Genomic DNA, 16,468 nt, shown 5'->3' on the forward strand with positions numbered 1-16,468 from the left:
TCCCCCGAGAGCCACTGACACATATGTGAAAAAAAATGATAATAACAATAGTTATTATCACTTATTTTCCCTTTTTTTCAATGGGGCAATGCTCCTCTTCTTTAGCGAGGAATCCGCCACTGACTTTAGAACAATTTGATAACGATCCGCATTTTTAATCTTTTTGAATTTTATGTCACTTCTTTGTAAGTTGAAATGTATAGAATTGTGTTATGATGTTATAAAATGAGTGTGTACATTGTTTAGTGTTTGCTTTGTTCTTTTATGATACATAGCTCTACAGTGTATTTTATGACTATGGTTGGGCATATATATTTGAATAGCGGGACCCATATGCACACTGTATTATAGATCAATTCATATTATAAAATCTGAGGTATCATTTGTACGATATTTTTGAACTTGAAACTCAGCTACACTTTCCTTCAGCCCACTAATGTTGTTAATATTCTTTGGATACAAATATTACTGCATCACAATGACTTATCCCTATTTAGTTTACAGATGCCTACTGTTCCAGTTCTTGCCTATAATAATATATCCTTCCCCTATACACATGTTTCTTGAATATGGACAATATTACATGCTACTTATGAACTACTAGTAATTTACACCTTTTAATTCCATTCTGTAAGCCTTTCATAATCACGGGACAGACCTTCCCAAATGGTACAATTAATGATAAAATGCAATGATCATTACATGCACCAATATTTAACACTAAACATTGTAAGTAAAACTGATCTCCTCGTGCTATAACCATAAATACATGCTACTTGTTATGTAATTTTTATATTACATCATTTATTAAAAGATTTCAGAAGTCTTTAGAAAGAGTTGGAGCACTGAAAATTCTCCCTCTAGTATTGATTGTTCTTTGAGGACTGCAGATATATCTGTAAAAGATTTAAGAAATGTGTTACTCTGGGCATAATGCGCTAATATTTAAAAAGTGTTTTATGCAAAAATGTTCATTATGGTCAATAACATTTTAAATGCAAAGCACATTGAATGGATGTTAAAAACCTCCATTCTAAATCTGCATTTTGTTTGTGAGCTTGTCGTAGCAGCGACTTGTATGATGTCATCAGTGAGGTCATCAATTATGTAATTGAACATATCATGAGCGATGTAATTATTTGAGGTGATAAGCAGTGCATGGTGGGGCACAAATTATATTTATTACACTGAATTTAAGCAGATGAATTTCAGCGTTTAATTGACTTATAATTGCTAGTTTTTAACCCACTTTAATCCGTATCAATGACATCACTTTAATGTTTGTTTTTTTCCAGCAATTTCAGTTTTTCAAATTCTTTTATAAAAAGGATTACATTATCAAACCAAACTATAGCATTTCTTTAAGTTTTGTTATTTCAGTGATTTTGTGAGGTTTTTTGTCATGTTCAGCCAACACCAACATTGTGAATATCTTTGGCCATGTACAGCAGGGAATGTGGGCTAGCCTAACCCTGTGGCTGGCTTTCCCAGACCAGCATGCTTTCTTTGGTTAGTTTGCTACCCCTGCCCACCTCTATGCCAAATCCCTGTTCTATGTCTGCATGCCCCTGCCACCTTCTTCCTACCATCCAAGTTTAGCTTGCTGCTCTTGCCCTTTATGACCTATCCAGAAGGGTCAACCTACCCCAGCTCCACTCCTGTCTGTCCTCTATTATCCAACTGCATGCCTCTGACCTCTCTTGCCTCATCCCTGTGGCCAGCTTGCTGTCCCACCTCCTCTCACCTGCACTACATTATATCTGTGTTTGTCCCAGCCCCCTCCTGCCTGTCTACACTGGTCCATTGTGCTGCCCATGCTACATGCTTACCTGCCCTCTGTGCTCAGTTTGCTGTCCATGCCACCCCACCCCTCACGGTCCATTGTCCTTCCCCTGCCTATACTGTCTTGCCTTTCTTGGTGGTCCAGTTTGCTGCGTCTGCCTGAGCCAACCTGCCCTCCTTGGTCACTTTCCTACCACTGCCCCCCATCCTTCATAGTCCATTGTGCATCCTCAGCCTGCTGCCCCAGCCTCCCCCTCTGCCCTCCACTCTCTGTCTTCATGTACCTGCTCACTCACGCATGTATTGAAAGTGCATGATTCACTCACGCATGTATTGAAAGTGCATGATTCAGTCTGCATATCAGATTTTTTCACTTACATGGATGAGAAATAAATTTGAGATCTCATAGAAAATGTAATCTAATTTTAGCTTTCTAGGGCAATAACCATAATTTCCATGTCAGAACAAATCCCTTCATGTTTTACAACTTTGAATCCATCAGGATGGCTTCAGGTGTGCTGCACTGAAGGCATAAATACAAAATGTTAGAGCTCTAGTTATTCATTAGGACACAATGTCAGGCTGCAATGGAATATTAGGGACTCAGCTGAAAGGCTACTGATTCTGTTAGAAGTGGATGTTTTACTCGGAATGTCAAACTTTTTTCTCATATTGCTGAGGAAGAAAGTGTGAAGCTCTAGAAAATGTGCTCTCATTTCAGCTTCTGACGCACCTTCCATATCCTGCATGAGAAAATTGTTTTCTCTCTAACACGGTTCATATATCGCAGCATAGGATCGGCATTTTTCACTGGGAAAAATTCTCTTAGAGAACACCACTATCCCTAAAATGAATCTGGTATCATCAACAAATCATGTATGTTGTGACTAAAATCTTTACATGTGCTCCTTTTGTGGCCCTCAAAACTAGCCTTTCACCATAATACGTTGAATGGGGACCATGACCCTGAGTAGTGTAATGGCTTTCACAACATGTTGTTCATGTTGCAGCCAGCAAATTAAGAGGGGCTCCAACCCCACATGACCCATGCTTACCAAACCTTTTTAGAAAAGCTTTTAATTCATTTTCAGAACTCCTGAATTATGTCTTTGTGTCATGTAATGGCGACCACAACATAACCACGCAGGCACCTCTTTAATCACAACTTTCGGGAAAACAGATATAAGGATTTATACCAAATCACAAAAAACATGTTTTCTGAGTAAACTAATCTTCTCCCAAATTTGATGTAATTCTCAGTTATTTTTCTGTACTGCTTTCCAAAAATACTTCTGGAAATGAAGATTGGAAATCAATGTTTTGAGACTGACTGTTTGTATTGGCCCCTTCTTGACAGATCACCTACAAAATTTCCAGGAAGGACCATTCTGTAGATCAATCAAACACTGCCAAAGTTATTTGTGAAACAAAAACGTTTGTCTTGTAACTTGGGCACTATATTAAAAATCCTCAAAAAAACTTCCCCCAAAAATGTCATCCGTTTTGCATGTTACCTGAAGTTTTAGGGTGAAATATCAAACAAGGGCAAAAAATAAAAATGCAAATTCACCTTGCAATTTCCATAGGAGATTTGGAAAAAAGCTTCATTCCAAAGTAAATTACACCACATTAGTGGGAAAGCTAGGTCTTTACCCTGAAAGTGTGCTTTGTATTATTTGCTGAATGCACAGTTTTCTCATCAATAATTTTATTGCAAATGTTGCAGTGATAATTTCAATGATGCTATGGAAAATATTATGAATGATGTGATATGCGGGGGAATTATCTATGCATGGCGTGAGTGATAGTAACGTTAGGTCACAAGTTATAAATGCTTGAAATAACTCTAACAGATGAATTTCTATGGTTTTGTGCATGTAAATTCAGAACCCAACTATAATGTCCCTCTAACCTTTGTTTTTTCAGTGAATTTCTAAGGTTTTCCTAATGCTAACTCCAAACTAAAATGTCCATGCAACCTTTGGATTCTTCAGTCAATGTCTATTTTTTTTAATGCGGCCAAGAGGGAGGGCATATGGGCCCCCCTCCTATTAGCAGGTCAAAACCCGGGCAGGTCGGCGGTCCCCTGGGCCTTTAAAGGCCTACGGAGGGGGCCACACGCACCCCTCTTCATAATTTTAGTGCAAAACTCCGGAGAGGTGGCGGTCCCTGAGGTACACACTGGCCTTAGGGAGTGGGGCCACATGCACTGCTCCCCTTTTTAATATTTAATGTTTCAGGGACATAGCCCACCTGGTGACTGAAAGAGAAACAAGCTTCGGATTGTGCACTTGTTTTTTTAAAAAACTTTGCAAGGAATTTGTAGCTCCATCCACAATTCTGTGGCAAAAATCGTGCCACATGCCACAACATGTGCCCCCCTGTGTGCATGTGCCCCAGTCGTTGCACGGCATGGAATCTTCAGTCCATACAGTGTAGAAACTATTTTTGGCATTCCCATTCTGGTGCCCATTTTTAAAGGCAACAGTGTGGGAAGACCAAAAAAAAGCCTGCCAGACAGAAGGCAACTCCTAATCTGGCGGGTGGTCAGACCACAGCTTTGGCGGTGCGGCAGCGGGGTGGACCTGGTGCGCAACACCTAAGTCATAATCAGGCCCATAGAGGTGAAGGAACTGCAAGGTTTCGGGCAACAGAGCCTTATTTGATTCCGGAATCATAAAACCTTGACCTGAGAGCCAATGAGCCATCTGGCAGGAAGATTACAGAGCTGCTTGCCCTGTGAGTGACTAGATTTCCATACCCAGCCTGCCATGAACCAAATGGCAGACTAGGATAGGAAAACTAAAAATTGCTTCCACATACAAAAAACATACTCTGCATTAAGGTCTGACATTTCTTTGTTTTAGAGATAGTCTAACTTTGAGAGTTTGATTGTGTAAACCAATAAATATGCTGTGCATTCAAAAGAAAGGGGCATCAGTTCAGCACTGCCTACAGAGCATCCACCACACCCCAGGATACACTATAAATAATGAGATCCCCACAAAGCGGTCTGTGTGATATATCTAAATGTGGTAATGTGGAATGTCGTTCTCCACCACCTGAGCCTCTGCTGGCCTGCCAAGTTTGATGGGTGCCGGTCTTATGATAGATAGATAGATAGATAGATAGATAGATAGATAGATAGATAGATAGATAGATAGATAGATAGATAGATAGATAGATAGATAGATAGATAGATAGATAGATAGATAGATAGATAGATAGATAGATAGATAGATAGATAGATAGATAGACAGACAGATATGGGAATCGTTGTCAGCAGTGTATTTTTTAAATAAATGAACAAGATTATATTCTTTTTCTTTGTCTTTCTGGCCAAAACCTTATTTTTTACTGACTATTATTGTTAGATCTCTTTTCTGTAGACTTAGTTAATGGCAAACACATGTATAGGAACCAATGTATAAATGTTTTAGGCAATATAATATAGCAGTGAAGATACGAAAATTCTATCAATGTGTCTGTGAAGTATTCAGAAGTGTTTAACTATTGCGGAAATATAATGTTCAAAATTCATGTTTGAGAAAAAAGTTTGCTGTCCATACTTTCATAATATGTATGCGTTTTTTTTTACTTTCGTAGCAATGTCGTCCATCATTTCAGAGAAGAAAAACAACTGCATAAACATATAGAGAAAAAAATTCAGTGTTTTTTTAGAATTTGAAACAATTTTCTCATCATTTAAAACAAAGAAAAAACCTATGAGTATAGAACAAAAAACGATTCCTTACGGCAATCAACAGGTTCATCTGATCCATCTCCACAATCATCAACTGTGTCACATTTCCACCAGAACGGAATGCATTTGTCTGTGTTGCAGCGGAACTGAAAATTGGAAATGTTGCAATCCGTTAGGTTTTGACAGATTAAACAAACATGTTCTTGCAACAAAAAGGACATTTTTGAAAATTAAATGATTGAACTATAATAAATGCATATTATTTTATTGATCCATTTTTATTATTAATAGGATAGTGAGTGGATGAGAATGTCTAGATTCCGTATTTGAATCATTATGTGTCTTATATTATGAATGTCATAGATTTCAGTTTTCCCATTCAGAGGATCTATGTAGGACCTCCATTTAGAGGAACTAAACAACACAGAAGAATGAACTGCAGATTATGAAACCATTGAGTTTCATGCAATACCATCAGTGTCAGGGAACAAGCAGGGTGAGATTGGGACAACAATGTAACGGGGGTATGTACTCTGTAGGAAGAAGGGATTTCTAGTGCAGCGGTAACACATATGCAAGTAAGTACCTGAAGGCTGCGATGCAAGGGAGCACAGGGGCTGAGGACTGGAATAGGCAGGGTCAGTATTTGATTAGAAAATCGGCGGTCTGTAAAGGGAAACTATAAAATAACACAAGTTCTATAAAATAACACAAGTTCTATAACAAAGGGAAACAAGGGAGACGCTAGACAAGTTATCATAAATGATAGTTTGTATGTCACTTGGACAGTGATCCCTCTTTGAAGTGAAAAGATTTTATACCAAAGCAAGGAACAAATTAATCTCAGAGCGTTCAGGGAGACACCCAGCAGCTCCTATGGAGAAGGAGCTCTGTGTGGCTCTCTGTGCTAAAGGCACAAGCCTTGGAGTCTAACTGGAACCCTTGGAAGCTAAGGCAATCAAAAGTACATAATAACTACAAGACAGGACAACCGGTAACAGAATTAGGAACACCAAATCTGCAACCGGGGTCATGGAAAAGCTGTATTGGAATCAAGGTCAGAAGCAGGACTGTCAAGGTGAACAGAGACACAGGAGCAGTACAGGCAAGGCTAGGAACAATGACAATCACAGAAACGAGGAGGGAGGGACACAAGAGGTAGAGACTAAATCAACATGCAAACCAGGTATCACAACAGCAAAGATGCAACAGAGCACAAGAAAAGTTAACAACCAAGGCAGTTGCAAGCCACTGCACTCTGCGATCACATGGCTGAAATAGCTGAAGGCTCAGGCAAGGAGCCCAGGTGCAGGGAGAAGGCAATATATTTGGTGTAACAAATCAGAGAACCACAAATTAAAGGAAGCCTGAACTGCAACTTGGAAAAGGGAAATCCAGATGAACCAGGAGACAGAAGACAGCGAATCGGTAGGCCAGGAAAGAGATAACTTCAAAATTCAGATATACAGTTGTCAGAATAAACTTTGGAACTAGGAAACAAGCTTGTGAATAGGGGACCACCAACAGGATGTGATCTCTGAAGGGTCTGAATACAGAGGAAACTATGAAGACCATAATGCATCAGGGAAGTGGGACAAAAGCCTGGACTGAAATTAGGAGAAACTAAGGCCCGGATTTGTCAATATCGCATGCAATGCAACTCAGCAAGGCAACTGTGTAAAAGACAGTGGGGCATAATATCAAGGACGGCGTTAAAATGATCTCTGCTTTAGCAGCAGGAAACTGCCGCTAAAAGCGGCGATAATGGGCTTGATAATATGCCGCAGAGAATCCCAATAGAAGCCCATGTTCTGGTGTGAACCTAAGCTTCTATTGGAATTCTCTGTGGCATATTATCAAGCCCATAAAGCGGCGATAATTTTAACACCATCCTTGATAATATGCCCCAGTATTCTTTTGTATTTTTAGCCGAATACCCAAAGTATTAAAGTTTGTTTTAATTATGATGCCATTTATTCTAACATTTTATCCATGTAAGAAAGTAAATTCTTTTTTGTGGTGGATGATAATCCACCAACTATAATAACATCACTCGCCTGTTAGATCTAGTCAAAACATTCAGTAATTTGAACTTGAGCTCAATCCCTGGTAGCTATTGACATATGTGGAGCATTTAAAAATACCAAAACAGTTAAAAGTCAAAGGTACAGCACAGTAAAATTTCAACTACAATTTATACAAATAGAGAACATTATAAATTGAGTTTCTAGTGGCAAAGGTATGCATCCCTTCCAGGCAAGACCCATAAACCTAATCAAGGGAAGTCAGTAACACAGTCTAAATTAACCTGTGCTCACCATCTGGTAGCTTGACACAGAGCAGTCAGGTTAACAAAGAGGTAATGTTTAAAGTATTTGTGCATACAACACACAGTAACACAGTGAAAACATCACAAAAGGACTCCACACTAGTTTAGAAAATTAGCCAAAATTGTTTGAGTAAAACAATACCTAACAACACAAATCCAATAAGTGAATTTCAAGATATGCTTTTTTAAAGAATAAACAGTTTGGTAGTGCTCAGAAACAAATAGTGCCAACGAAGTCTCTCTGGTCTCGTTTGAGCAGGGCAAATCCAAAAGTTCAGGCCAACATCGATGGAGCACAAGTCAGATACAGGGACCAGTCTTGGCCTGCTGAAGAGTACCTTAGATGCTTAGAAATTGAGGACAAGGCGTGGAGTACGGGAGGCGATGTGTTGATGTTGATCACGCAGATGGGGCGATGCATCAGTACCGAGCTACACAAAGTCGAGGATGCGCCGGGACCCAAGATACATTGAACATCAGGGTGATGTGTCATCATCAAATCTCTGGGCTGCAGCACAGAATGATGCGTTGGCGTTAAGTTGGGCAAAGTTGGATACATGTCTCAAATCTCAGATGATGCCTCAAGCTGTCAGTGGTGCGTGGTCAGAAACAGGAGGCTAGCCAACATGCCCTTGAAGATACTTTGGTTCTGGGATATAGAGATGCAGGTTCAGTCCTTCTCACTCCCAGGCAAGGAGCAACAGGAAGCAGACCAACACAGCAAACCAGTTCAGCAAAGTGGCAGTCTCTCCTGGCAGCACACCAATCCTTCTTCTTGGTAGAATGTCCTCAGTTCAGAAGAGTTCTGATTTGGTGGTGTCAGAGGTTCAGTACTTACACCCAGTTGGGCCTTCGAACTAGGGAGAATTCAAAGAAGTGAAGGTTTGAAGTGCACATTAACCTGCCTTTCCTGCCCTGGCTCCAGACTGACTTCAGGAGGCTATGTAATCCTATTTGTGAAGACAGGACACAGACCTTTCAGGTGTAACGTGTCAGCTTCTGCCTCCCAGCCTGCTCAGAATGACCCATCAACATACAGTTGTCTACTCAGTCACACCCACTCTTCCTTTATGTGTGGCTTTCCAGAGGGAATGTAGGAAGCCAGCTGTCACCCACCCAGACGTATTCTAAAGACAAACAGAAGGCCAAAATGATCTAAAAGTGGTATTTTCAGAACTGCAATTTAAACACTAACTTCACCATCAGTTGTGTTTTTAAATTGTGAGTCCAGAGACACTAAATGTGGGGGGTCCCATCTCTTCCCAATTGGAAATTACACATATAAAATGGACTAAGGCAATCCCAATGTTACCTAATGGGAGATATATGCTTTACAGTAATAAAAAACTAATTTAAGAGTATTTCACTACCAGGACATGAAAAACTTAAAAGCACCCTGCACCCTGCCCCTGGGCTGTCTAGGGCCTACCTTAGGAGTGACTTATATGTAATAAAAAGAAAGGTTTAGGTATGGGCATAATTTGAGGCTAGTTAGGGGTCGTAGCTGTAACCTCTAACTTGCTCCCTGCTACTCCTGGCACTTCCTTTGGGACCCCTGGCGCCAGAGAAGGCCAAAGTTGTTCTAGGGCTCAAATGGTACTCCATGCTTGAGGTAGACTGTGACCTAGTTTCAATTTGAGGCTGACCACAATGAAGCACAGGTTGGATACACCAAGTAGATTGGTCCTGCTAGATCCTGGAAGTAGAAAAGTTAATAGAAAATTCTAAGCCCCAATCCAAAAAGGGACTTTGATGTTTTTCTGAGGAAAAACTCTGTTATGCATAAGACTGGATTGTAGCCTCTGTCAGGTGACCGAAGGTTGGAAAGGTTCGTCCCATTGAAGCTCTGGAGATTTTGAGTTTCTTCCTTGAAAAGGTTTTCACGTCCCAACGCGGAAAGGGACTTCATTGTTTTTTCGGAGGTGTGGAGATATCTGCTTGGAACAAACCTGAAATTCAGTCCGACTGCATGGAACTGCCTGTAAGACACTTTTCTTGATAGGTACCCTTAAAACTTTGAAGAAAAAGTTTTTTTTTAAATTCCCAAACTACTTACAGGGCCCAAACAACCACAGTATGGGTGGTGGGGCAATTAGACACTCTCACCTTGTCAGGCAGAGTCCACCAGCGACGGATAGTCCAAGTTTTGGATGCCACTTTTGAGCTGGGATTTCCCATGAACAAGCCTCTTATAGCATGTTGTCTCCCTATTGCCACACAAGAGGTTTCCCAACTGGCCCTCGGAGTCCACCTCTATGTCCTGAGTATAAGAGGGAGCAGGTTCAGTCCTTCGATGCTCCTCTCCGGTGACATGCAGTAGGTCCTGTCCTCTTCGGTTCTTATGCAGGTCCAGAACATTTTCTGAAGACGTTCCTTCGAGGGTGCCACATTTATGCTTGTCAACAGCTAGTGGTTGGGTCTCCAGAGATTTTGGACTGATGGTGCTGGCTTTTCAACTATGAAGTTACTCAACAGCCTCCAAAACTGACCTTAGTGCCAGTGCTCTGACCCTTAAAAGGTATGTGTCGGATTTGTTCACCCACAATTGGCATAAGTTAACTGATTTATGGTGCCAAGGGTTCCCTTAGCCTGTAATTTGAACTGTGCCTTATAGACTGCAGCACTTATTGTGCCATAGTGAGTGTGACAAAGTAAAATGCGACAGCTAGCTCGTCATTGCTGGCTGGCTGAGTAGTTTCAAACTGCTATCTCTACTTTCACAATTTATTTAATGGCAAAGCCCAAACCTTCCTTTTTTAAATTTATAAGTCACCCCTAAGAAAGACCTACTAAGCCCAAACGTCAAAGTGCATTACATTAAAGGATTGGGCATGTAGTTTTTAACGTTACTTGTCCTGACAGTAAAAACCCTTCATTGTCATTATTACTGCGGAAAGGCTAACAGCTCCATTGGTGAGTATAGGGTTACACACTGACAATTCAGCAGTACTAACGTCTGCACAGGGCTACTAAATAAGAAACTTCAGGTTATCAAACAAATCAATTAATTAAACTCGACTTGATGCTCAAGCCGAATTTAACGTAACTTTTGTTCAAGTGGGAAGTTTAGTTTTGTTGCATTACATTACATTACGTTATGTTATGCTATTAAGGTTTGCAGGGAATGTGCATTACCGGGGACAGTGTCCTGGCACCTTTGAAGGAGAGGTATTAGTCTGTCTATGGCCCTAATTTAAGATGTAATCTGAATATATTTTGTCTTCCTATCAACAAGACGGATGGCCCTTCTCATTCACCATGAAGGTGACATGCTTCAACATTGGGCCCATCCTAGCTTCGGTCAAGTAGATCCAGGTGAGAGCCACTTCCTTAAATAGGGAACACCAGAGATAGTTTCTGATATGATATGATTGGATAGTCCATTCAATGTGCCAAGCCATTGATGGTGTGAGGCTCATGTAACAGAGGGGAAGAGGAGTGCTGTTAATAATACCATGCACATCAATAAGGTATTTCTGGAACTCCCTATGAGAGACAGAAGCTTCTAACCAGATCTATATGAATGTGGCCAAGAGGGGACCAATGATTTAGTCCTCACCGCTTCATGGTGAGCAAAGGCCTTACATTCTGTTGATAGAAAGTCTGAAAATATTCTGACGACTGGATCAACTTAAAAGTATTTTGGCTCAGGTCAAGGGATTTTCCGTGTTGGACCAATTCCAGATGGTCCATCCCCTTGATTCTTCTCTACCCACACCAACTCTTTTGTGATTATGGTCTACAAGGTTTTAGTTTCTTCCAAAATTGAAGAATGCAGCTGGCAGCCCTGATGTGGTAGAGCAGTTCCTTCCGGGACTTGGGGATGACATAGGAGAATGCCCATACTCTGGCCCAGTGGAGGTGTGGGATATGGGTGAGTGGGAGGTTGGCTGAGTGGAGCTGCCTGGACTGTTAGTGGAAGAAGCGGTGGTTGTTGCATGTTGTCATGGGAGTTATACCATGATCGTTCTATCTACTTGCAATAATGCTTCAAGAGGCAGAGTTCCGGAGTGTGCCATCTTGCTTGCTGATCGGATCAGGGTGTTGGAGTGTTTCTCAGATAAGTCATGGACCTGCAATGGAGGTGATCCATGTGCTGAAGTTTGTGATGGAGCACTCTAGGTCATCGTGGTGGGGAGATCCAGTTGCCCTTTGAGATCTTGGTCCATTGGCAATGGGAAGTCAGTGTGTGGGTGATTCTGGGCTGGATAGGCAGGTGCAGAATGAAATGAATGAGAAAAGGACAATCCTTGCGAGCAGCTTGGTTTTGTCTACCATGATACAAGGTAAATTGGTGAAGATGGTATCAAGGTTGTATCTGGACTTGTGAGTAGGGTCGTTCACTCACTAGGGAGTCCTAAAATGTTGAAGTCTTCCATGAGAGTGGTGAAGATGGGGTCGGTCTTGTCCTCTAGGTAGAAGTTGAGATGGCCGAGTAGAATGAATGAACTGGAATGCAAGGCCTAGTGGGATAATGAGGTCAGTGCGAGTGGAGCTGGAATTGGATCTGAGACTGGGTAGGCATTGGAGTAGTGCACCTCTCAGGGAAAGTGGTGCCTGAAGTGCCGATTTTGAAGATCATGTATTTTATGCAGTCATTGGTGTGACCTGAGCATTGGAGTTCCACAGAAGGAGAAGAATCAAGGAGTCAGGCTGGAGCCATGCAACCTCCCGGTTAATTGTTTAACCTACAAATTAGAAGGATGCATATTTTCAATAAAATACGAATAGGAGGTCATTCACATGTGTAGAAACACTCCTGTAGCTCTACTTCATTTGCACACCAATGAAATTTACAAAGCTACATGCATAGATCCATGCCCATGCTGATCCTACCTCCCATATGTACAGGTATCTGCCAGTAGTGCATAAAACCATGCACACATCGATCTAAGTTTTAGGTGTAAAAGTGGGAGTGACAAGGGTGAGTGGTTGAAAAATAGGGAATGTCTACTATAAAGAGAGATAATAAAAGGGATAATAAAGGAGGAATGTATACTCAAATACAAAAACACCCTAAAAATGATAAATTAACATTTATTTACATTCCCATCTAGTCAAATGGGAAGATGAAATTAGTAGGCAAGAGATTTTTCAGCGCCTACACACGTCAGAGATATGTATGTTACCTAATTCAATTAATATATCTCATGTATCTCACAATCTGGTGGACATCAAGTGGGTTGGTTTAATTGTTTCTTTGTTATTTGGAAAACTGTACTGTGTCTTAGTGCGAGAGAAATTGAGGTCACTGCATCTCTTCAGTCTCTGAAGACCTCAATTTCAAATTGAAGTGTCTTCCGCGATCCTCTGTGGGGACTGGGTGATGTAGCTACTTAATCAAGGGCCAGCTCAAATATGACCCCCCAGGAGGTTTTTTACCATCGCAAGGGTGAGAACAAAACCAGCCACAGAAGTTTATTATTTTTGGCAGAGGGTTAGTTTATTATTGAGCTTCTTCCAAACATTCATATCAAAGCAGTTGGCCAAATTAAATAAAATATAAGTTAATCTTTATGGTTCTGGCTGGTTTTGCAATACACCCATTCAGATTGAAGATTCCACTAATATTAAAAAGTGTACCGCCATGAGATACATTAGATCTGTTGAAAAGCAATTTCAATGTGCTATAGGAGTAATTGTGCTGAAGGCTTCAAGCTTATGACACATGCCTGTCTGTCATCTCATGTGTGGTACCTTTGCTTCTCAAAAGTAAAGAAAATGTGTTTCCTGAATACAGGTCACATAGTCCTGTACAGGACAACAAGTGTTTGCTAAGTACAAAACTGTGGTTCAGAGTGAGTAGAATTCCTGGATGTGCTGAGTAATGGGGATTACGAACGTGTGTGCTATTTCCTTTCACTACATAGTGATAATTATTGGAGAAAATAACTTTTTTCTGGCTTTCCTTATTTTGTGATTTAATTAATACATTGCTTTCTCTTCATGTTTTTACTTTGACTTATTATGTAATAATTCGGTCTGGTTAGAGATTGTCTGCAAGAACTCATGTCATCAATAAATAAAAAACAGGGACAGGGCTTTCACCATCCATTTAGGGCCAATGTTTATTTGTGATACTTTTCATAGCTGGATAAATCTGCTAGAGTATTATGCTTTGCAGGGGTGACTGGAAAACGTAGCCTGTTTTCTTCATCACACATAAACAGTGCAACTGAACTTTGACTGCAGTGAAATTATTTGGAATTTAAAATTCTATTCAAAACGAATTTCAAACAAACTGTGGCACTGGAAACAGAACATAGACTACCCACTCCTTTAGCCCTGTCCTTGTGCATTGTTGAATATTTTTCACATTTAAGAAGATAAATGATTTGCTTTTGGACCTCCTGTCTTTGACCCTGGTTTGGTTGGTTTTGTGACTCTGGGCACTTTACCACTACTGATCAGTGCTAAAGTTCATATGCTCTCTGTGTAAATTGTTATAATGGATTGATGTTTCCATGATTGGCTTTTTTGACTTACTACTAAGTCCTTAGTACAGTTCACTGTGTGTGCCCAGGTCAAGTAAGCCAAATCCTGATAGTGAGCATGCAGCATTGATTGTGCCACCCACACAAGCAGCCTTTCAAATCAATCAATCAATCAATCAAAGCATTTATATAGCGCACTACTCACCCAGAGGGTCTCAAGGCGCTAGGGGAGGGGGGTCTCACACATGCCACTGCAGTGTCTGTGTGCAGTCTCTACTTGCTATGTTGACCTGGCAAGTCCATCCACTTGCCAGGCCCTAACCTTCCCTTTTCTAACATGAGTCACCCCTAACGTAGACCCAAGTTACCCCTGTGGGCAGGGTGCAGTGTATGTGAAGGTAGGACTGAGGAAATTCGATTTTCGATCTCGATCGTATTGACCCGCCATTTTGTAAACCGCCGCCATTTTGTGTTGCCTTCACTCAGGCAGCACGACGGACAAAGTCCTTTTCTGCTTTTCCTGCAATATTGTGTCAAAATAGCCTTCTGCCTCTGTTTACGAAGCTGGTGTTAGAGACTGGCCGAGAACACTAATCCCTGTCTGGTTCTTCTAATCCCCGTCTCAACTATCTGTTGGTTCACACTATTCTTTCCTGACTTTATCTTGTCTTCTGGCCTTCGCTGTCTTCTGCTTGTATTCTCTCGTTTCACAACTGTCCTCCAAAACACACGAACGTATCTCGCCACCTGCAAGTCAGCTACAGACACGTTAATACCTTAACCTGTGGGGAGGGGTGGCAAAAACAGTTGAAGGAGAGGCTTCTTCGAGTTACTCGATACTTTTGTTTTCCAACCTTTTCTATTGGCTCTATCCTATCTAAAACTTTCCTTATTGGCTCTCGATGTGTGTAAGAGGTGTGTTTTCTGGTTAATGTATATGTCTTCTATACCAATATAAGATTGTACGCCACGGAGTGAAGTGGCAGTCTCCTGAGAACATACCGTGTGTACTTCTAGGACAACTGTACTAGCTGCAGCCAATAAAATCTGATCTTTTACGCCAACAGAGTGTCCCCGTGTCTCTGTTAGCTGGAGCAGGAGAACCCAGGAGATTAAGGCGTACCCTGCGCCGCCGAACCCAAAAGGTTCTGGTTCTTCAGGACATGTACTGATGTGTGTAACATGTCCAAGATAGAATGGTAGTTTACTTCTTATAAGTATGACTTCCCATAGGGACAAGATGGAAAGATGGAGTTTAGTATGCCTAAACTCAGAATATACAAATGCATCTTTTAGTAAAGATGATTTTTATATTGGGTGTTTGAAAATACCACTTTTAGAAAGTGGGTATTTTCTTGCTCAGCCATCTTGTGTGCCTCTGCTAGTTCGTGGATTTACTGCCTGGCTTTGGAGTGACAGGGGCTGGGGATGTGCATTCTTTCAGACAGATACTGGGGGGTTGCTGTGTGTCCTGCCTTTCCTGGATGAGTCAGGGATGGGCTGAATAGACTTGGGCTGCATTTAGAGTAGGGGGAGGAGATTTCCTTGCACCTGAATGATCCAAGTCTGCCTTACACAATGCTGTCACCACTTCCTGCCGGGAAGCTGGACCAAAGAGGACAGAACTGGTTTTGACTGAGCACAGAGCCTCTCTGCCACAAGAGAACAAAGATAAATACTGTATAAAGATTGGGGCCCAGACCCCAGAACTTTAGATTACTTCTGGACTCAAGAGGAACCCATGCCAAGGAGAAGAGTTGGGAAAGCTGAAGGAGAACGACTGCCCCTTTGCTGTGTGCTGTCTGGGGTTTGTCTGAAGTGGCTGTTTATGCCAATGAGAGGACAAATACTTTGCTGTGTGCTGTGTATCCTGCTTGAAGATCTTCAAGGACTTGAAGTAGAGCTTGCCTCCTGTTCTGAAGTCTCAGGGACACAAATGCCACCCACCAGCTACCCTGCAGTTACTTGCTGGGGGTTCTGACCTGCCAAGAGGTGCATGTTACTGTGTTGGGCCTCTGGAGGTTGTTCCTTCTGTTGGGAGCTGGAAAAGACATGCAACTAAGAGAAACATGATGCATCCACACCTATTTCTGACTCATCGACGACTTGCGGGAAGAATTTCCACGCATCGCCATCGTGCCTGAAGAAACCGATGCAGCGCCTGCCCGCATTTGGAGAATTCATTGCGTGCCAAATCACATGCATGGAGCTACAAAGTCC

General features: G+C 41.5%; 1 protein-coding gene across 1 annotated transcript in view; it reads right to left on the reverse strand.

The window, feature by feature from the left end:
* LRP1B (LDL receptor related protein 1B) overlaps positions 1–16,468 on the reverse strand; it is a 3,634,433-nt gene that overhangs the window by 505,764 nt on the left and 3,112,201 nt on the right. Inside the window, exon 63 of the mRNA XM_085647014.1 lies at positions 5,538–5,631. Within this exon, the coding sequence (XP_085503140.1) occupies positions 5,538–5,631 (94 nt within the window). The remainder of the gene's footprint in view (positions 1–5,537; positions 5,632–16,468) is intronic.

This window comes from Triturus cristatus, chromosome 3_2, assembly GCF_964204655.1.
Source record: "Triturus cristatus chromosome 3_2, aTriCri1.1, whole genome shotgun sequence".
Taxonomy (NCBI): Eukaryota; Metazoa; Chordata; class Amphibia; order Caudata; family Salamandridae; genus Triturus; species Triturus cristatus.